Raw genomic sequence first — 16,672 nt, forward strand, 5'->3', positions numbered from 1 at the left:
TGGGAATGTCTGGTTTTGAGGGGATAAACTTCCAACCACAAAGATATATTTACAAGTCGTCAATTGAAAGAGACTTTATTTTTACCTGCGAAAAACGGTACGCGTTGATACCGTTTCCTTATAACATATTGAAAGCGCGTACAGAAAAGGCGGTTTCTAAAAATGTTTCTAAAATCCTTGTCTTTTAAAGAACTTTTCTTTGCCCTTAATTTAATCTAATAAATTAGTGTTAAATATAAAATCGTGTTACAACAAAAATCCACATCATGTAGAATGCTCTTGTACACCTTGAACTGTCTAGCTAACACAAGAACATGAATGCACGTAGTTGCTTAATTTCGAAAATACCTAAGATCCTAAACGTGACCAAACCTCCATGCAGTCATTGGTATGTTGGCGAGGTTCTTGAATTCCGTTATCTTAATTCTCACTCATTTTACCCTTAAATCTTTTATTATAACTCTCTTTGTCTCATTAATTTAAAAAAGAAATGCAGAGAGGGATTTTAAAAAAGGGTAGGAGGGGTGGTATTAATTCTTTTCTTAGACCACTTTCCGTGCTCACAGTATTTGAAAATACTACTGAATGGCTTTACCGTCAACTCAATCACCGACTTTTTATATCGTATGTAAAAAATGCACTGGTAATGTGGAATAATTCCATAGTCAGTTATTGTTTTTTCGAAATGTGACGGAAGATATTTCCTCCTTACATTATGTCTTGACTTCTCTATATGTTCGGATTTTATCGTCTATTTTTCACGCTTTTTAAAGCGACTATGACATAATATTATAATAATCCCGGCTCAGGTTCCTCGCGGAAACGCCCGAGGGCCGGTTTGAGAAAGATTCTGTGCAGTCACAATTGTGACCAGTAATACACTCTGGTAAATACTTGTGTTACTTTGTCTGCGCTACTACTTTGACCACCACAGTTCTCTTTTCTTACACACAAGGTTATAAATTTATCGTCCTGTTGCACAGCTAGGACCAACTGGTCGACTGTTCTCGATCACAATGTGTTTCAGGAGTATGGTGGCTCGCATGTGATGTGCTCTGCCGAAGTGTAAGGTTGCCATTTGTTCTTGTTCAGGTACAGTACTCCAGAGCACGTGGAATTGATTGCGAAAATCTGTGGTCCACGAATCTGTGGTTTGTGATCCAGAACGATCCGTTCACCATACGCACAGCGATCCAAATTAAGGTAGAAATGCACACCTGGAATGATCGATAGCAGAGGAAATTACATTAATAATAATAATAATAATAATAATAATAATAATAATAATAATAATAATAATAATAATAATAATAATAATTTAATAAGATTGAATGGAAAGAATTTTATTAATAATTTCTAAAAGAATTATAATGATTTTATATTGAATAAGAATTTTATATATAAATATATTATTTATATAATAATAAAATAGTGTTTTAAAAATGTAAAAAAATAATAAAAGGATTCGAAAAAAATAATAAAAAAAAAAATATATAATAAAAAAAATTTTTTTTTTTTTTTTAAATTTCATATAATAATTTTTAATTTAATAATAATAATAATAATAATAATAATAATAATAATAATAATTTTTTTTTTTTTTCCTTTTTTTCGGGCCCCAAAACCGCTTCCAAACAGCGAATTTAACACAATTGTTCTGCTTACCTGTCTGACTGTTTAGACGGGTAAATCCGCCCACCCGGCCGCCTATTGTTCGTTCGTTCGTCCGTCCGTCCGTCCATTTGTTCGGTCACTGTCTGACTGTCTGTCTGTCTGTCTGTCTGTCAGTCAGTCAGTCTGAGCTAAGGGACAGACCATTATTTTTTGGAGGGGGGGGGGGGGGGTATGAAAAATATTGAAAAACATTGTTTGCAGGGCCTAGAAAGACAAAAGAAATTGTTTGCAAACACGATATGTATAACACAAAACATAGGTGGAATCTCGAAAAACTGGAAATTGTTTGCAGAGGTTCATTAACTAAAAAAAAGTTTGCAGAGAGAAATTCTTCATACCCCCCTCCAAGAAAATAATGGTCTGTCCCTAAAAGCACATTCAACAACGGATTTACCAGTCTCAACTAAGATTAGGGCCAGAAGTTTTGTGTCATGGCGATAAAATCGCAGACATTAGCAGTAAAAACAAAAAGAGGGTGCATGAAAAACATGGATTTCAATCTGTTGTTACTCTTTCTGGCTTTTTTTGCTCTCGGTGATTAATGATTAGACAGGGTAAGGTTGCTCCGTTTTCCTTTACTCTAAGCTTACATTACTATAGTAAGTTAGAAAAGTACCTGTTGCGTTGTACGGTTTGCAACCATCGAGATCAAGTTGTTTCTTTTTCTTCAGATTTTCCCAGGTGAATTCAATACCGTGTATGGTGGGATTCTGAAATAAAATGACCATCTTTCTTATCGTTCAGATTCAACTCCTCATTTCCTATAAGTCTTGTTCTTTCTATATCTTTTACTGAGCAATTCTCACTGTCTTTAAAGAGAGGCCAAAAAATTTATCTTAAGCCATTTTAAGTTGACCTTTTCTCAGACCATGGGCAGACATGTACGCTTATGCCTTTCTGTCGGATCCGAAGACACGAAGAATCTTACTTTCCAGTGAGCAAACTTGTACCCAGGCGTTCACGACTTGATAAGCTGCGACGCAAGCAATTCATGTTATGTTGGCTCAGTGGTCTCAAGGAACCCCCTTAATACAGTATTCGAATAGAATTCGAATATTATTTTATATTTCTTAACATGTTAGATATGTCTCAGTTCTCCCCAAAAACAGCAGCTATCTAATCAATTCAATTTGTTACATGAAAAATGAATTTTCCCTAGATACATTTATCTGGCGCTGTACATACTTGGTAATCATGTGACGTGAATGAAAATGTTGCTTTGTGATCCGTGATGCTTCCTCTTTTACAAAGCTGGTATTGGTACCAAGTGCCTGGAGCAAGGAACTCGTACAACACAGCGGATAGCAACCCAACAATGACAAGGGCGAGTAACAACTTCCACCCAAGACCTGAAATTAAATTCACATAGACACATCTGACATCAGTGATTTACACCACAGTCAACCAAGCATAATCACCTTGAAGAGCCCCTAAACCTTAATTATAACGTAATAACAGTTGAAAGTAAGGTTAAGTCCGTTCCAATCTTAGGTATTGGAGGAACCAGATACTTCATTGGTGCCAGTGCTAACTAAAAATCTGTTTTCTGTAACATGAAGCAACTATTAGGTTTTTGTTTCTCCCCCTGGGGGGATGCCTCAGTCTTCCATCGCAAGTTACCCAGCATTTCCTGATTGCCGTAACAGCCGATTCCTCGGCGCGCCGCAGGGATCACGGTAGTGTATCATCAAACCAGCGCGAGACCAGCAACGATGCACGCGCTGAGCTCGCGCATGGTTTGATGAATACAAATACCGTGATTCCCTGCAGGGCGCGCATAGAGGGAATCGGGTATTCGCTAGTACCCATTCACACACCTGGGTGGAGAGAGACACTGGGGTAGAAAAAATCTCTTACTCTAAAACATAACCAGGAACTCTCTAACCGTTCCTCCCACAACGCAAGTGAAAACACTTCACCGATTGTAAATCACTTCGTTGATCGACCCCCCACCCTCCGCGAAGGGGGTACATAAGTATAAAAGTGACAGGGTTGAAGTGAAGGTGAAAATGAAAGGCGAAAGCAAACACTGCCTGCACCTCTCTCGATGTTCTTGATCTTTAATCTTTTGTCAACGGAAAAAGCTACTTTTCGGAGTTTTGTTCGGCTGGGCCGTTGGACATTTTTGAGTCAGGTTAAATCTTAGCCTAATTGTACTTTTTTGTGTCCAACAGTTTGGCCTTATAGTCAAACGTTTAAATGCATCTTGCGACGAAACGCACGATTTAACTATGGCACTTTTTCTTTCTGGATTTTCCTAGGTCAGGGGATGCACATATTAGGACTCACTCCGCGAAGTTTGAATAAAATTTGAAACGCAACGCCAGAACTAAAGAAATGACTAGGGCAGATTTACTACCGTACTTGTCTTGTATAGGGCCAAAGCGAGAGTGATAAAAATTTTGACCTCACCTCTCTGTCGCTAATATACCTGGCAGTACTCCCTCCCTCCTTGCCTGCCTTAGCAGCTTAATCGACCACACCCGGCGAAACAAAACTGAACAAGCCACTTCTTACCCTTAAGCCACTTTGACCTGTCCTTCACTATGACATCCTCAAATCTCCCCTGCATCCTTTCCTGAAGGTTGTTTATGGCATTAGCGATCTGTCCCGACTGTATACCGAGCACTATCGACACAAAACACTGCACCAAGTGAACACCGTCTTGTGTGTAGCTAGTCTTGCTCTCAAGGGCTTGACCCAGTAACGTTGGAGTGCGATCGGCCATTGGTCGTAACGGAATCTGCGTCTCCGGAATGGCAACGCCAGGCTGGTGTAATGCCACGTATATGCGCTCGCCATTTTGAACCGTGCCAAGCACCTTTACTTTAACAAGGCCGATAACACAGACGGTCTCGGTCTTACCTAAAATAAAAAGACAAAAAACCAACAGAATTGTCATAGGGATTGATATGCATCTGAGGTATGCAACGTTTTGTTCTTTGCCAAGACTTCCTCGCTTAAAAGTATTTCAGGCCGTTGCATGGAGCACAAGCATTTTCACCTAAACCCCATCCCAGATTGGCTGCCTAAATCCTAAAAATATTATCCAAGGGTTGCGTGGAATACTGACCCTATCGGAGGAAGAAGCCAGATTGCTCATCGGTGTCATATATATGTACACCGGCTGTGTAGGAAGCTATGATGTTTTTCCATTGCAGGTTACCCCTGAACTCTCCTTTTCGCACCTTATATAGGGGTTGAACCCAGGCGCGAGGAGAGAGAGTCCAGGATATGCGCCAAACCCCTACAGCGGAGGAAAGATTTCAGGGACTGGACTGGGTTACCCCTAGCATTTTTGTTTGGTTGCCCAATAATTTGCCAGTACTTATTTACAGTTGTATATCCTTGGGTGAAGGGAGGCACGGCGGGAGTGAGTTGTTTTGCACAAAAACATGACAATGACAAGGACATATGGCCAGTCAGCTGGATCCCGGACCTCTCGATCCACAATGAGTTCGTCTGCAACGCAGGCTTGTGTTTTACTTTACCTTTTTCAACGTCATGGCGGGGTGCATGTGCGTATATGTAAGCGGATCGGCTGATAACTCCGGCCATCAACGCTCGTCCTGAATTTTCGTACGACAGCTTCTCTATCTCGGATTGGCCGGTTTTGGCATTTGCCAAGAAGGCAATCACATCACCTTCTTCCAGGTTAGGCCTTCTCCTTGCTGCCTGTGTTAGATCCAGGTGATAGGCGATGTCTGCGCTTTCTGTTGCTATGTTAACGACCCTCAAATCCGTAATATGAGCCCTCTGTGCCTCCAGGTACTCTGTTAGAACTAAACAGAAGGCAACAAAAGAAATAAAAATAAAAACACTAGTCATTTGTTTTCCCCCTAGATATATTCCTCACAATTTCCTGGGAAACAGTTAGATAGAGAAGCTTTAAGTCCCAGATTGAAGTCGGTCAAAAAAAAAAAAAACATTGGTATGATCCGTAATCGGGAAACTACAGACGGCAAACCTCGAACGGTTGGCGAGTGGAACCGAATGGAATTCATGCCGTCTCTATAGAACTCCTAGTAACTCACATTTTATTAATAAATATAAAGCTATCTCGCCTTTTTAATTAATTGTTTATCGGTTTACAGAGTTATTTTGTTTATTATTTAATTTATATTTTTGGGTAGTTGACGTGTTGTTTGTTCCGGATGTAGACCGTTTAACAGACACTTTTCAAATACTTGTTTTCTCCTGATTTCTAACATTTTATCTGAGTAATTTTAAAACAAGAATCGATATATATCAGATAGCTCTGTTAAAACTTTTTTTTTTTTTTTTTTTTTTTTTTTTTTTTTTTTTTTTTTTTTTTTTAATCGATATGTGCCCCCATATAATAGGCTTTGTAAAATGTTTCAGCGAATAATGTTGTGAAGCTTTTATTTATTAGCACCTAGTCCAGTCCCTGAACTCTCTCTTCCGCGCGCCTTTTATAGGGGCTGAACCCAGGTGCGCGAAGAGAGAGTCCAGGATAACTTGCATGCGCATGCAAGTTATCCTGGACTCTCTCTTCGCGCGCTTGGTTTCAACCCCTATAAAGGGCGCGTGGAAGAGAGAGTTCAGGGACTGGACTATAGCTAATTAGCACCCAGAGGGTACAGTGCAATTGTTCACTTAGCCCAACTTTGTAATAAAAGCTGGAAAAATTTTCGGGCAGAGTTCGAACAGCACGCGATCGCAGCATGGTAAAAAGCGCGCGAAAATAGCGAAATACGAGACGCGGCTGCCATTCAGCTACGTGCATTGTGCGCAGTTGATCTTGATATGCGTCTCTCGTACTCTTCGGTTTATTCATAGTTAGTAGAGGGGACTATGGTTTATTCACGCCAGAATTATCGGGTTTTCGCTGTTTTTCAAGTTCAAAGACAAAAGATAACAACAGAAAAGATGTTCCTGAGGACATGACAGTGCTAAATAACCCCGAAAAACTGTCCAAGCAGTGGGAACTCGCCAGCGTCGGGCCACAAATCAGTGCACAAATATACGAACTTAAGCGTCTGCTCGAGCTGTTGCCGGTGGGTTTAATATTTCGTTTCAATTCTTCAAATGAAAACGCCTTGTTACAAGCTCAGTATGAGCTAACAGTTTTTGTTTCCTTAACTTATATATTTTTTACGGAGTAAAAGTAACCAGTCAGACTGAAAATCGATTAGGCTCGATTTTCGCCGCTCTATCGGGTCCGGTCTTCGTTTCTCAATGGAAAAGTCAAAACTATAAAATACGAAGGATGCTCAGCGAAAATCTCCACAGCTATGTAGAGATCTGTAGAGATGTGGTCGACAACATAATTTAGAGGAACAGAATCGATGTATTGTGGTTGCATGGGTTTTCGAAGATGTTTCAGTGACTTCAAACACATTTTTTGTAATAATGTTCTGAACAAGTTTTAGAGATTGCTGAGATTGCAAAGCTTTTAAGCCATGTATTGATTTTTAACCCTAAGGGAAGGAAATTAACGATTTATAGTATTTGTATTGATTGTTTTTTTAAATAGTGTCCTTGACACTTTAATAATTAAACTTTTATTGTTATAACAATATTGAAGCCGATGATGATGATAATTATGATGAGGATGACGATGTTAGACAATTATTTGAAATCTTTTAAAATCTTCAGGTGATTGTGTTTACAAAATGTATCTTTGGAAACTTCAGGATGATCTTGGGTATACTTCAATAGCTCTTCCTTGATCTTCAGAAGACCTCAGGTGACTATCAATTTCCAATTTCCCTTCACAAACTTAATTTCAAATGTTTGCATTATAATATTGTGATCAAATCCATCAGAATGGTGGAACAAATTATTAAAATAATTATAATTTATTTGAACATTATTGTGATCTGCCAACAGCTCCTGGGGAGGGGGGGAGCACTCTCATATATGAGCTATATAGGTTTGTGCTACTGTGAAGGGTATGGTTTACAAGCAGTTTTGTCTGGGATAAGGTATAGAAATCAGAGAGTTTTGGTCTAGAAATGGGTTGCATTTTCCAGGAGACTGATCAGTGGTATGACGAATTAAGTCCAGAATAGTAATAGACAGTCAGAGGAGAAAGAGGCCTACCCTAAATGTTAATAAAATTATCCCGGCATAGTTGTTAACAGATGATTTTCTATTAAAACACTAATAGTGATACAGTTCTAATAAAAAAAATGGCATGCAATGCATGCAGAAGCGATGACGTTTCACAAGGGGTCTTACATAATCTTGGAAAATTTGTCAAAATCTTAACATTAATATTACTTAAGAGGCAATGTTTGTGATTGTACAAATGAGATAGTAAGTTGGATCTGATGGAATTCAAATAAATACAGTAGTCAGAATTCACAGACCAAGGATGCAAAGTTAAATAATACCTTATATTCTTACTAATTTTTCGCGAGTACTAAATTTCGTGATTTTTGCGATTTTAAAATAATCGCGAAATTTAGTACGAGCGAAAAAAACATTGCGCAAAATTTAAAAACGCAAAAATTAATACCATATTATATACCAAAAAAATAAAAATTTTAAATGTTTGGAACTGCAACTATCTACCTTTGAAAATATATTTCCGTCTTGGCGATTTCTTGGCGATTTCTTGTTATGTATCAAGTTAAACTTGATTTCTGTTCGACCGAAACAGACAAAAAGACAAAAAGATTGGGTTGGTCGTGCGATGGCAGAAAGCAACGACGTTTTCACTTACAAGTCATCGCTTAAAAAAGGCAAGTATGGGGTAGGGTAGGGGTGCCTTGTCTAGTGTAGGGTTGCAAAATCAGCTGAACATGGTCTGGTATAGGGTAAGGATTTCAAATTTCCAGCGTCACACACCCACCCAAAAATATACAGGGTGCCCCCTCCCAGGTAACAGCTCCAACTGTATGAGACAGATTACTTACTGTTTTTGTCAGTCTGTGTTGTTGATCCGCCAGGAGAACTTCCAGTACCTTTATAAATAATTAATAACTTAATGAACATTAAAATATTAATGCAATATTAAAAGAATTCAAGCTTCAACAGGAGGACATGAACCAATGACCTTTGCAATCCCACATGTACTGCAAACACACTAAAACAAAACTATTAGCTATGAATTGGGAGCTTGGCCAAAAATAGTGAGTTCCATTTAATATACACCTATGGAATAATGTATCACTCAATGAATGAATGAATGAATGAATGAATCAATCAATCAATCAATCAAGAAATTTATTAAATTGTCTAGAAGAACCTTTTCCCAGGGGAAACTCCCCGCTTCAAATATTAATTGGGGACACTTAAAAAAGCTTACTATCTATTGGTTAAGAATTAATTAAAAACTGATTTGAAGCCAAAACCTCTTGACTAATTGGAGTCTTCTTAGAACCTAACAAAATTTCCCAGGGGCAACTCCCCACTACAAATTGGGGACACTTAAAAAAGCTTACTATCTATTGGTTAAGAATTAATTAAAAACTGATTTGAAGCTAAAACCTCTTGACTAATTGGAGTCTTCTTAGAACCTAACAAAATTGAATTAATATAATTCTATCGTCTATTAAAAATTTGTAATATTATGGGTTACAGAGTGTGCAATCAACAATCAATCAATCAATCAATCAGTCAAACAAACAATCATCTAATCAATCAATCAATCAAGAACTTTATTAACATGTCTAGAAGAACATTTGTAGCGGGGAAACACCCCGCTACAAATTGGGGCCACTTAAAAATGCCTACTATCTATTGGTTAAGAATTAATTAAAAACTGATGTGAAGCCAAAACCTCTTGACTAATTGGAGTCTACTTAGAACCTAACAAAATTGAATTAATATAATTCTATCATCTATTAAAAAACTGTAATATTACTGGTTACAGAGTATGCAATTTGAGCAATTGTCATAAAATATAATAATAAATAAACAAAATTTGGGTAAACATTTTCTGCAAACATTCAGGGGATGTTTTATTTGTGGTTCACTGAAACATTATCAGATTATGTTTTGTAAGCATTGTTAACGTACAAAAGACTTTGGGAGTAGTCATGTCAAAATTATAGTACCTGAATATGATGAGCCATTTGCACTATAAGGACTTCCAGCAAAGTAAGACTCTGTAATCACAAAAGCAGTAATTGATAATAAGGTTGTTAGGTGCAAACTACCTTGTGGTTATATTTACGTATCAGTGAAAGCTTTGGAAAAGCAGTCACGCCAGTCACAACAAGTTGTAACACTAGGAAATTCTTTGCCTAACTTAACAAATAAAAGCCTGTGGGCGATAATTTGGCTTTAGTTTGTTGCTTTTCGATGTAGGGCACATCATGTCACATCATAAATACACAGTACTAATATTTTTATGTGATTGCAGAACTTATAATAATATTTTATTCTACTGTTTGATAGGGATTTTTGCGTGTATTAAATATCAGTTTATTTTATAGTGCTAATAATACCTTACAATCTTTAACTGTATTATTTTTTAACTAGGCTGTTGAAAGTAATCAGAAGTCATGCATCATTGGACATTGAAACTGTGCAGCCATGATCAGGAGTACAGTATGTTATGTAAATTATTATTATTATTATTAATATTATGAACAGAAGCTGTTAGATTAATTTAATTTATTATAAAGTACAAGTGTCTTGGTTAGTATTTTTTGGATCTGAGTTATATATAATATAATATAATATATATATATTATATATTCTGATGTCCCTCACTTACCTGTCTGTGTTTTTTTTCGCTTACTTTTATTCCCAGTTACTGGATCATTGGATCCTGAAGATCAAACATTCAGTTAAACTATTATTACCGGTAGCTATACAGTAAACTTACAAGAAACCGGCCTCAAGAGTCCTCATGGGCCCGATGAGGATAAGTAGTAAGTAAGTAAACTTACAAGAAAGATAACAATTTTGGTAGCATTTGTGAGGTATTTAAGCCTTATGCATACTGGTTCTACCTTGTGGTCAAATTCCAAATGGAGCCACTAACTGGAATTCTAAGGCTGGACCAGAAAGCTTTGATACGTGTATTTCTTGTCAGAAATTATGTGTACATGCATCAAAAACATACTTGAATTGTGCCCTTCTTGAGGTTGCTTTAGAATATTTTATTAGCTACAACTGCAAGATATCTTCAATGTTACAGTATATTCAATTATGAAAAAAAATGGTCACAAATTCTACGGTAACCCTAGTATACAAAATTATGTATTAATGCACATGCACATGTACCTGCAGCCTGCATGGGTGGCGGCTTTGGTCTTGTTCTGATGCGAAACTCTTTGGACAAAAACTTTCCTTGAAAGCTATCAATGAGTTCAACAATGATAAGAAGTTGCCATATATTCCGTGTCTCCATTTCAACTCTTTCAAGTGAGTAGACCATTTCTCCTTCTGGAGTCCTATATACAGAGTCAAGTTCAACTGAGAAATGAATTGATTGGACTCCACATTTTTCATAAATAACTTTAAGCTCCATGGGTCCTGTGGAAAATAGAAGAATTATATGATGACAGACAAGTTTTATTAACATTAGTATAGGCAATAACTATTGTGAAGTTTTATGTACCATATAGAAACTGGTTAATTTGTGCTATCCCACTCAAAATTTTTTTATATGATTTTCAATGTCATAAATATGTAACATACAAATGGCTTTTATGCCTGTCATCATATATATCAGGTATACCTTTTCCTTACCTTAAAAGTCATATATTTAACATGTTCAAGTATATAAGTACCCACAGTAATTGCTCAGTAATTGAAGAGTCTCGGCACTTATTTCATGTCAAGTTTTATGATTTGAGAGGGGCGTGCTTACTAGGGATTAGGGGAACTAATATGACAGGGAGTAAAGGGCACATAAACTGCATGTGGGGAATATTGTACAAATAAAATTCCTGTACATAAGAACTAACCAAAACAAATTAAACTAGAATAAAACCAAGAATCACAATACACTTTCGGAATCTCCAAAAATCTCAGCTCTAATTTATATTTGTCTTGCCTAATTGTGAAACACAGCCGCAAGACACATGACTTTCAAAATTAAAATTGACCAATAATAAATGTGCTTCATGGTTTACCCTTTTTTTTAGAAAGATGGAAATGTGTAACTCTGCTACGGTGCCAAAGTTAATTTATCTAGCAAATGCTGACACATTTTAACAACACTCAAGTCACTGCGGTGTATTATAGATTAACTTTGTTTTCTTAATTTTACCAGTAATGATCAAATATACTATAATCCACAAAATAAGTGAAACCTGTAACTTAACACAGTTACCCATACCATAATTATTTGAATAAATGTGCGGCGTTTATTAAATTTTTCGTGATTCCAGTGCAGCGTTTACTTGAGGGCGGCGTTTATATACGAGGGCGACATTTATTTAAAATCCAAGTATTTCTTGCAAGCAATAGCAAAGTAAATAAACATTGGAACTTTAAATGTAAATGTTGTAGTGCTTGTCTCTAAAGTCATTTTCAATATCTTAAAAAACATTGTTACAATCAAGGAAAATAATTATTTTGTGCTTGCTCAAACTTAATTATTACTGAATTTGCTCTTTAGTCTATTTTTCGAATAAATGCAGCATCATGATGCGGGGTTTATTCTAGGGCGGCGTTTATTAATATTTCTGCTCCAAAAATGCAAGGTTTATTCGAGGGCGGCATTTATTCAAGGGCTGCGTTTAATCGAGTAAATACAGTAATTCAAAAATTAAACAGAACTATTGTACAAACTCAATAAACAAAATAAAATAAATTGGTTAATCAAACTGATCTAGTGAATTATATGATATACAAACTTGGTCTTAAAATTAATGATGCATATATATATATTTATTGTTGAGCTGATCACCCAATGTTAAATTACTCAAAGACTGCAGAGTCATTTAATTATATTTTATTCATAATTAGTCATTAGAGAAAGGTAGTCTGTGATCAGGAATGTAAATTGTAACAGGTTCAAGTACAGATTGGCCTTCTTCCAGCCATCAAAATATTGTTGCATATTTAATTTCATGCCTAATATTTTCCATAACCCAGACATTTAAAATCTTCTTCCAAAAAATGTAACCCTGAATTATAAATTGCCAGGTTTAAATATGAGAAAAGGACTTGAAAAATTTGCAATACCAACCTACTGTATCATTAGCCTTTTCTGCTGCCTCAGGAGTGCGCTGAACAAATGCTGTGATACTTTTAATTTGGCCAGTTGCCCAAGCAACCCCATTTACTTTGCCTTGAGCAATACGCTGTTCAGATGTTGGCACTTTCTTGATTTGAACTTTGTCATAGACATCCTTCAAGTCGTGTATCTCAACTCGAATATCAGGGGACTCTGGTTGGTTGATGGTGAAGGGGGTTGGTTGCTGGAAATGATCAGGCAGCAGTGTACTGTGGGTATCATCTGGTGCATTTGTTGCAAAGGCTTAAAGAAACACATTGCACTTCCATCAATATGTTGTTATAACTGTAGTATTATATAATAATTTATTTCAATTGCTTTAGTATTTATAGCTTTAATGTTTATTTTTAGATCGTTTCTGGTTACCCGTTGACGTGGTGTGGGTCACGTACGTTATTATTGTATATAAGACAGTTTATTAATTAAGTATTCAACACGTGGTGGCCAAATATATATGGCTGGACTGACCGTCATAAAGGAAAAACCAAGGTACTGAAATGTGTTAACACAAAAATAAAAACACGTGTGTAAGTGAAATGCTTCATGTTGTACCGCAAATATGTAACATACATCTAATACCGCGAGGCAAATCAGGTTTCGAACCACGCCTGGCTTGCATTTTGCTTGTAGCAATTTTGTGGAATTGCGTTCCCAATTTCATGACGGTAGAACGGATTATTATGCAGAATGATCAGTTGCTTTTTAAACTTATGTGTTCCTAGAACTTGTAAAATTGCATCAGTAATTCCACGAAGTTGTTTGTATAGTTGGCGAAAGTAATATATATTTTCCGGTTTGGTATTTTTACATTTCTTGCTTGAATTTCTTTGTGTTTATTAGTGACAATTTTTGTTTTCACACAAAGTACTTTGCACAGAAATAAAAAGCAAAGTGTACATGTAAGAATTGTACATAATGTAGAGATGAAAAGACCGAGCATAAGCAGGTCTTTTAAAGAACGGAACACTTTCCGGTTTCGCTAATGGTTTGTCTAATGGATTGAAATAATGGATTAACTATGGGGAAGTAACTTTCTGTGTATGTCCTAGAAGATCTGCCCTTGATAGTTGGTAGCCAGAAGTCAGTATATAGACTTTATATTTGAACGATTACCTTGTTGTCTGCCAAGAACATCTTCTAGATCCTGGAAATGCTCTTCAAGATCAGCATCCATTTCAACTCACAACTACAACTCGATGTTCCACAACAATGTGATTTGTTTAAGGTCTCTTGACGCGTAAACGTGTGGTCAGATAGAAAGATAAAAACTTCCGCTAAGTCAAAAAGGTTTTACAAAGTTATTGAGTGTGGTTTATACGTAAAACTTTTCAACGCTTAACAGTTGAAAAGCGAAAGCTGAAAGTGAAAGTCCCACCTAAGTCCCTAAATGGTGACGCACGTAGAAAATAATAGATACGTAATTAGTCTCGTGCGTTACTTTCAGGGAAACCCCCTTCTAATTGTTTTGAAAATTTTTCTGCGAAACAGACCTAGTTCCCAGTCCTTCTGAGGTTGGTTTATAATCCCATCGAGAGGAAATAATGGTATGGGTGTAAAGAAAAGAAAAAGAACTGAACGAGTGCTTACTGCCTTTAACTGTTCCGAGAGCTGGTTGGATTTCAAGTACACTTAAGGAAGTTGTCTCTGTTGCACTTTCACCCGTGTGTGAAGTATTGACCTCGTTTCACGCGATATCTTATTGGGTGTTATATTCGAGCCTTTTGTCTTCCGAGTGTTTTCTTCGTTTCGTGTGATTGTCTCCGGCTTTTCCGAAATAATCAGTCCAGCAATTGTCCCTCCCTGTGATGTTATTATCTCTTGCTATCATTTCTTTGAATAGGTTTAAAATAACTTACGCTCACAACGCGCCAAAGCTCAGTACTTCTTGTTTGCTTGCTGTGAAAGCTGTCGAAAATTATCGAATTTCGTGACCCCGATCAGCCGGAAACTACATATTTATGCGTCACGACAGGGACTGGCCCTGGGCCTGTTGACCAAATTTGCATTATGGGTACTACAGTCTGCTCTCTTGTTATGTTTCACTGTGATTATTGTAATGGCGATAACATGTACTTGAAAAAGTGGGCATTGTTCACTATCAGGAGCCCATTGGGCTCCTGTCACTATACATGGCTGGCATACAATAGGTTGTAATACCTTTAATTACTGTTTATACCTTTAATTTCTGTATTCTGGTGTTCGTCCGAAAGCTAATCCCCATCGAAAAAGTCCTCTCCAACCGAGACTCAATCCGCAAGGCCAGGGAAGCTTTTTTAATTTTAAAAGGCAGAACACTTGTTCCCGATGGCCTTAACATACGCGAAGAAACCTATTAGTTTTTCTACTTTTGCTGTTTTATTGTCATTTTTAAGCTTAGAATATTTTAAATTTTTTATTTTACACTGTTTACATATTTCCTGTATTTAGTTTTACGTATTTCCGATATTTCGTAAGATACCATTATCACCATATAAATTTAAACATAGCCAATGTAAACTCCATTGTACCTGAAGAAGGCTGAGGCCAGCCGAAATATAGTACAAAACTAATTCTCTCATTCTACGTTGTATCGGTCTCTGCTTTTCAATTTCAGTGCAAAATAAATACCGTCTGTATCCGGCGGCGTGAGCTAATTTTTAATCGCTGATGAAGACTGTGCGATACAGTCGAAAGCTTCGCTTATAAATTTTTCAGACCTTGCGACAAGAATATTTGTTCGTTTACTACTCAACTGTATGGGCAGAAATACGAGATTGCTCACAGTGACAGCTTGTTTACGTCACTTTCGCTGTTGTTGGTGTTATACATGTATACGTGCACGTGAAAACCACAGGTACCCCAATCTCACGATACGAGATGTGGAGACTAGGCGGCCTGGGCTAGTGGTTAGGGCACTGGACTTGTAGTTCGGAGGTTACGTGCTCAAATACTCCTCTCTGCCACTTGATGGATTTGTGTTTGGTGGCCCTGTGACAATCGCGAATCTGAAATCATTATTCGCTCCTGAAATATTATCAATTACAAAGACGTTTTGTAATACTGTGATCGTAATCAAGAATACCTTATTATAGGAATTTAACGATACATGTAATTAACGCGAATTTCAAAAATTCGCGTTAATTTCATGTACCTTAATTTTCGTCATTGCTAATTAAAATCACACTATTTTCCAGCATTGTTATTTTAAGACACCTTTATTTCCGGAAAAGTTATGTTTAAACGACATGTACTTCGCTGTCAAGGCTGCAGGAATAACAGAGGCAGTGGAAAGCACAAGAACGGGATGTATTCCATCCCTGGATCCATACATTTATTCTTAGTCACTATTTGGTCTGTTTAAGTATCTTTATTGTGTATGGTTTATCAGAGTTAAACCTCAAGTTCTGTTGTTGGACGTTGTTGTTTTGTCTTTTAAATTTCGTAGTTTGCTTTAAAAATTACTACGCATCAAATTCGCGTTAATTAACTGCAAGTAAGCACACACCACACGAGAATTCGCGTTAATTAAATGCATGTTAACATAAATTTTCGACAATAGACCAATTTCGATATATTAAAATTCAGCCTAAAACAATAGACATCACTACGAGGCTCCGGGGAATAAACCCCACAAACTCTATAGTTTAGTCCCCGGAGCCTCGTAATGAGGTCTATTGTTTTAGGCTGAATTTTAATATATCGAAATTGGTCTATTCGCGTTAATTTTATTACGCGTACATTTTGTTCGCGTTGTTAAAATGCTTCGTTATATTCCTATAATAAGGTAATCACCAATAAGAAACGGGGATTGAGGCTGATTAAAAAAAAACATCGTAAAACGTAACGTTAGAA

The 16,672-nt window shown here is 36.8% G+C and overlaps 1 protein-coding gene and 1 long non-coding RNA gene across 3 annotated transcripts; one reads left to right on the forward strand and one right to left on the reverse strand.

Moving 5' to 3' along the window:
• Positions 1-59: 59 nt before the first annotated feature.
• LOC144659653 (uncharacterized) lies at positions 60-16,298 on the reverse strand. Of its 2 annotated transcripts, XM_078520142.1 has the most exons (11): positions 13,955-16,298; positions 12,794-13,084; positions 10,879-11,130; positions 10,367-10,420; positions 9,702-9,752; positions 8,559-8,606; positions 5,166-5,456; positions 4,192-4,539; positions 2,860-3,023; positions 2,291-2,384; positions 60-1,217 (listed from the first exon to the last, which is right to left on the reverse strand). In XM_078520142.1, exons 1-11 carry the CDS (start codon positions 14,013-14,015, stop codon positions 1,024-1,026), a joined length of 1,848 nt encoding a protein of 615 aa, XP_078376268.1. In that variant the 5' UTR covers positions 14,016-16,298; the 3' UTR covers positions 60-1,023. The 2 variants fall into 2 exon arrangements, with proteins under 2 accessions (XP_078376268.1, XP_078376277.1); XM_078520151.1 differs by lacking the exons at positions 12,794-13,084; positions 13,955-16,298 and adding an exon at positions 11,816-12,747 and having other exon boundaries at positions 10,879-11,685.
• On the forward strand, positions 6,560-13,301 carry LOC144659667 (uncharacterized). Its single transcript, XR_013571944.1, has 5 exons — positions 6,560-6,692; positions 7,294-7,384; positions 10,129-10,197; positions 10,403-10,527; positions 13,193-13,301. It is a non-coding gene; the product is annotated as an uncharacterized LOC144659667 (long non-coding RNA).
• Positions 16,299-16,672: the final 374 nt, after the last annotated feature.

Source organism: Oculina patagonica, chromosome 1 (genome assembly GCF_052425735.1).
Source record: "Oculina patagonica isolate OP01 chromosome 1, crgOcupat, whole genome shotgun sequence".
Classification (NCBI taxonomy): Eukaryota; Metazoa; Cnidaria; class Anthozoa; order Scleractinia; family Oculinidae; genus Oculina; species Oculina patagonica.

Excerpts from the sequence above, each read along its gene's own strand:
- LOC144659653 (XM_078520142.1), bottom strand. The coding sequence starts at position 14,015 with ATGGATGCTGATCTTGAAGAGCATTTCCAGGATCTAGAAGATGTTCTT. Across the intron at positions 9,753-10,366 it reads GCGAAAAAAAACACAGACAG|AGTCTTACTTTGCTGGAAGT; the intron begins GTAAGTGAGGGA and ends TTGTGATTACAG. Across the intron at positions 8,607-9,701 it reads AAATGGCTCATCATATTCAG|GTACTGGAAGTTCTCCTGGC; the intron begins GTACTATAATTT and ends TTATTTATAAAG.